This window comes from Microcaecilia unicolor, chromosome 9 (genome assembly GCF_901765095.1).
Source record: "Microcaecilia unicolor chromosome 9, aMicUni1.1, whole genome shotgun sequence".
Lineage (NCBI taxonomy): Eukaryota > Metazoa > Chordata > Amphibia > Gymnophiona > Siphonopidae > Microcaecilia > Microcaecilia unicolor.
The window spans coordinates 9,766,248-9,772,247 of NC_044039.1; the positions used below are offsets into that span (position 1 = coordinate 9,766,248).

General features: G+C 41.5%; 1 protein-coding gene across 1 annotated transcript in view; it reads left to right on the forward strand.

Moving 5' to 3' along the window:
* Positions 1 to 3,114, forward strand: part of TBC1D15 (TBC1 domain family member 15) — a 114,004-nt gene extending 110,890 nt beyond the window's left edge. Inside the window, exons 17-18 of the mRNA XM_030214306.1 lie at positions 873 to 959; positions 2,700 to 3,114. Of these exons, the coding sequence (XP_030070166.1) occupies positions 873 to 959; positions 2,700 to 2,921 (309 nt within the window). The 3' untranslated portion in view covers positions 2,922 to 3,114. The remainder of the gene's footprint in view (positions 1 to 872; positions 960 to 2,699) is intronic.
* Positions 3,115 to 6,000: the final 2,886 nt, after the last annotated feature.

A 6,000-nucleotide genomic window follows, 5' to 3' on the forward strand; every position in this document is an offset into this window, starting at 1 on the left:
CCCAGAACACTGCAGCTAGACTCATATTCGGTAAAACAAAATATGAAAGCGCTAAACCCTTATGAGAAAAAGCTACACTGGCTCCCTCTTAAAGAACGCATCACGTTCAAAATATGTACCCTAGTTCACAAAATCATTCACGGAGATGCCCCAGCCTACATGTCAGACCTGATAGACTTACCACCCAGGAATGCTTAAAAAATCATCCCGCACATTCCTCAATCTTCATTTCCCCAACTGCAAAGGTCTAAAATACAAACTAATGCATGCGTCAACCTTCTCCTACTTGAGCACACAATTCTGGAACGCACTGCCGTGCAACTTGAAAACGATATATGAACTAACTAACTTTCGTAGACTACTGAAGACCCATCTCTTTAACAAGTCATACCACAAAGATCAACAAATGTGAACTCCTCCACATATATCCAGAATTGTCTTATAATACTTGCTTGTTATACTATTATTATGCTTTATCATTATCATGTACCCATGATCCTTCTGCAATACTAAATGTCTATTTTCTTATATATTTCCACCATCCATGATGTATTGTAAGCCACATTGAGCCTGCAAAGAGCTGGGAAAATGTGGGATACAAATGCAATAAATAATAATAATATTCGGCCACTATCCGGATAGCTCAGCGTCATAAGTATGTTCAGTGCTCCTGAATTAGATGAGAATGATTAGAACACTGCAGCCAGGGTTCAAAAATACTGCTCTCCAAGGGGTTTATAATGACCTGACCGACTTTAAGAGGGAATATTTGTTAAGCCGTTTTACAGAAAGAAGGTGTAAGTTGAATTATTGTCTTTTCAAGTTATATAATTGTACAGTTGCTAAATGTATATTCATTTTGCTTATTTTAGCACATCAATGAACTGTCCATGAAACTGGATGTGGAAGATGTACTGTGCAAAGCAGAAGCTATTTCTATGCAAATGATGAAATGCAAGGTCATTCTGAAATTTTCTGATTTTTGAACTTGATGATGGATTCTGAAATTATACGTTTGAGTGGTTATGGTGATTGAAATTGGTGGTGGTACTACACTATAGAAAATGACAAAGCCAATAAGCCCACCTAGTCGGTCCAATTTACCGCCTGGTGCAGTGCCATAGACCCCAGTCGGTCTTTGGCTTTTTCTTCACATCTGCGCGGAGTCCTCAATTTATAGCCTGAGTTTTCTTGAACTGTATTACTGTTTTTGTCTCAGCTCTTTTTTTTTTTTTTTTTTTTTTTGAGTAATTCTACCCCTGTTTTCGGAATTAGAGCTACACTTCTTTCCACTAAAAAATGCTTGTTTTGCATTTATTTATACTTTTGAATATCTCTATTACATCTCCTTTTTCTTTTTTTCTTTTTTAGCTTTATTTAATGTTCAGGCATAGCAATAGCAAACAGATTCATGTACCAACAGAAAACAAAATGGGGACATTGTTGATCCCTCTTCCCTTGTCTGATGCACACATTTAGGTCCTTAAGTTCTGTCGTCTGAAAAATGGACATACGCGCGCCCAAAACATGCGCCTACACCAGTGCAGGCTATTTTTTGGGCTGCCTTAGTAAAAGGGCCCCTGTGTAAGATAATATACTAAAATTATAGAAGACTACTTGGCACCCAACTAGCACTTGCACACGAATATGTAACATCCACACACAAATGCTAGTGTTATATAACTGAGCATTCGAATGGTGTGAGCATTTAGACACTCAAGTTATAGAATAAGGGGTATATTGATTTTGCAGTTACAGCCCCCAGACAACCTTCACCCTGTACCTTCTTTCTACAGGCTTTGGCCTCTTCCTTGGTGCAGTTGTTACCTTGAGTCTCAAATGTGATAAGCCCAAGCTTTACACTTGATAGGATAATATTACAAACTAGGAAAAAGGCCCGTTTCTGTAACCAATGAAACGGGCGCTAGGCAGGCAATCCCCCACCGTCCCTCGGTGTTCCACAGTCTGCCCTCCCTCCGTTTTCGACCCCCCCCCCCTTCCGTGACCCTGTCGAGTACCTGTGCTGACAGGGGACCCAAACACCCGACAGCCGAAGTGCTGTTCCGCCCTTCGCGGATCTTCTCTTCAAGTTTCTGTGCGTGCGTCTGACATCTGACGTTCTGTCGCACGCACTGAAACTTGAAGAGAAGATCATTGAGGAACCAACGCCGCGAAGGGCAGAACAGGACTTCGGCTGTCGGGGGTTTGGGTCCCCCGTCAGCACAGGTAGTCGGCGGCGGGGGGGCGGTTTTCGGCGGGAAGGGGGGATCGACAGGGTCACGGAAGGGGGGTCCAGGGGGCCATAACGCAGGGGTGACAGTTGATTCCGAGGCAGGGGAGGAGTAGGGAAACACGCTCGGAATCAGCTGTCACTGACGTCACTGCGTGCCTGCCTAGCAGACCACCTCCGAGGGAGGCACGGTCCCAGGCACATTCGAAAGTTGGAGGTGAGAATTATTATATAGGATTAGCAAGAACCAGACAAGTTAGACAATTTGTTTTGTAAGCTTTGCCAATAAAGATTATTTCAGGAGATATCAGTGACAGCTTTTCAAGAAAAATCATTTTCTGTTGTATTTGTGCTCACTATGCCTTTATATCTAATGAAAAGCAAAATAATAATTCTGATCAAAAAAAATTAGGTTTCCAGTGGGAGGGAAAAGAGATTTCAGTACTGTGGTTATTTTCCTTTCTTCTAGGAATTGCCACAAGCAGTCTGTGAAGTTCTGGGTCTGCAGACGAGTGCCATAACAACGCCAGATTCCGACACGGAGGAGGATGGACGTGTCGTTGCAAAGAGTTCTCGGAAATCAACAAATCTCAGCAACTCTGTGCCTGTGCTGAAACCCAATGGAAGAGAAGAGAGCGCTGCTCAAGATTGCAACGTGACCGACAGTATTCATAAACTGACACACACATAATCATTGTTCTGGGATAAATTTTAAAAAGTCACTTTATTGCAGCTCTTTTTTTTTTTTTTTTTTCTTCAAAAACTTGAAATAAGAATATTGGATAAAAATTGATGTCGATGAAGTTTTCAGGTTTGGAATTTTTGAAGTACATTTCGACATTTGTCAAATGTGATGCCTTCGCATTAAAGCTTTACAAAAGGTCTGACCCGACTATTTTTCTAGTTAGTTCTTCCAAAAGCCTTTGTGTTCAGTTTCATTCCTTAAATATTTTTGTAGCTAAGTGCATTTAATTTTCCTGAAGTGAACTGGAAATGGATTATTATAGTTAAGGAGGTTGAATTGGTAATTATGCATTCTATCTAATTTTCACTTTTATTGGACTCTGATTTTGGTTGGTATTTAGCTAGTTTAATTTAGATTAGATTCAGAAAATGTAAATGGGATCAACAGCATGTTATATAAAAGATGGAACATTAATTTTCCTTCGATTAAGCAAGATGGACTCAGGCACGCAAATGGCTGATGTTGCCAGATGCAACAGCTATGCCAGAATTGAGAACTTAGTGTACGATTCCGAGCCTATATCTTCCAGTACATAGCAGTCTCCTCAGCAACTCAGTTTTGTCTTTCTGCTCTGCTGAACAGACACAAAAACAATGCTGTCCCTCCAGTTTGAGAGGGTTTTAGTGATTTGATTAATTAATTTTATTTTCAAAACAAAGAAAAGAGAAAAGAACATTGTCAATGGAGTCTGCAGCTAGTTCTTGCCTACAGTGCAGAAGAATCTTTGAGAATTCGGACCTTCATCCTGTTCGTATACTCTGCCTGGGTGTTGGCCATAACCCTGCGTGCTGTCTTTGACATCTCCATATCCCTTCACTTTCATAGAGGTTGCCTTGTTTGACTCTGAAGGTATCACGACAAACTCGTAGTGGATTACCGACATCAAGAAAGAAGTAATTTCTGCACAGAGATTGACAGACTCTATTCCTCAGCAGATTCTCTTCTTTCTGGACCATCCACTGACCTCGCTGTACTGTGACCCACAAGATCCTGCCACCCAGTAATGAAATGTAATGTAGTGGCCCCTTCCCTTGGAGTTTGCCAGATTAGAAATACTTTTATTTTCTGGGCACTTGCTATGGCCACTTGGGTGTCCCAGACTGGGCTGGCAACAGTGCAGAGTAAACATCATAGGATCAGCGCTTAGGCTTTAGAACGAGTTCTTAATTGTGCTTGTCATCAGCTTGGTGACCTCATCACTGGAAAGGATGGATGGTGCAATATGTACTGAGCCTTCAGGATGACTTCTTCCCTGTGCAGATGGAAAATTTGAGGGCTTTTCAGAGGACACGACCATTACGACAGTCTGCACCGTGAGAAATGTGCACAACCAGCTGTTAATCCACATAGCACTGTCATTTTTTTCTTCACCCAACACAGAAGACCTTTTTGCAGAAAGAAGTTCCTCACTTCTGTTCCGATATTTTTCTTTCCTGATACAGGCTTTGTAGCAAAGTTTTGGCCCAGCTTAGCGGCTCCAAATCCAACGGTGTTCTGATCATCCCAGCTTCTATCTCTGGTTTCCTTCCTAAAACTAGAAATACTGGCATTCAGGGCTGTCATACAGTCTTCTGGATCACCCCTACCTGTTCTTACAGAGCATGCTGGAGTATTTGATAGTGGCTACTGAAGAGGTGGGCTGAAACTGCAGCTATACGATCTCTGAGCAATGGTATAGTAAATCAGGAGTTCTGCTTGCACATAAGGAAAAACAAACGTGCTTATCCAAAATTTCATTCACTCCAGCAATCATATTTGGTTTCAGTACAAGATGCAAAACCAGGAAGGAAGAGGTCAATTGTCACTTTCAATCCAGTGTTTCTCTACAAAATTTCCAGGTACCTTCTGATTCCCAAGAAACCAGGAAAATTACATCCCATCCTGGACAACAGGGATCTCAACCTCTTTCTGTGCAAGAGGAAATACAGAATAAATGCTTTTTCCTCTTTATTCAAGAATGCTTTATACTCTCATCCTAATCAATTCCTGCTGCAGAAATTTTTTTTTTTTTTTTGAAACCACGCAAGGGCTACTATCATCGGGCTCCAGAGTTTTGTCACTTAAATCCCTTGAAGTCATGGCTGCACTTTTTCACAAGCAAGCCATCTAGTTTCTTTCCCACCTTGACAACTTTCTTCTAGAAGCACTATCTGTCAGGGGTGAAACAATTCATTTGCTGCAGAGTCTGGGCTTTGTAGTCGGCTTCCAGAAGTCAAACTTACATTCAGCAAACAGTCGGTCCTTCCTAGGGACAATTCTAAGCACAGTACAAAAGAAGGCATTTTTGCCACTGGATAGACAACTCTCTGATGCACCATTTTGGCCATATACAGACTTCGACAGAAGTCATGTCCAAAGCATTCTTTAAAATATTAGGTCATATGGCTGCTACACTGCATGTCTTTTTTTTTTTGCTCATATGAAAATGAGATGCCCTTAAATGGATCTCGTTTCAGTGATGTCAGCATACCCAGCCTCCATTCATCATACTGCATTCTTCAGTTACGAAATGTGGTGTAGTGGTTGATGTCTCACAGCAAGTTCAAGTTTATTTTACTCTGCTGGAAGACCATTTTGCCATGACAATGGAAGCTTCAACCATAGGGTGCCGAGCCTATTTCGACTTACTTCACACAGGGAACATGGATGGGATCCAGATAACCCCTATGTATCGAATCAAATGGAGCTCTGGGCCATAGTTTAAGCCCTTTGAGTCTTTGTCCATCTTCTCCAAGGCAACTTGGTCTTCATTCAAGCAGACAAACAAGTGTGCTATATTTTTTATGTCACCAAACAACTGGGGAGACTATTTCTGCCTCTGTTGAGAAGCATTAAGGATTTAGGATTTTATTATAGGTTACTTGTATTTTGGATATAATTTGCTGTCTCCCTAGCATCCAAAATCAGGTGACCAACAGACTCAGCAGAGTCTTCCAACCACATGAGATCCTGTCAGAACGAGATGCTGCAATGTTACCTACCAAACATGGGGAATCCCTCACCTAGATCTGTTTACCAGCATAGA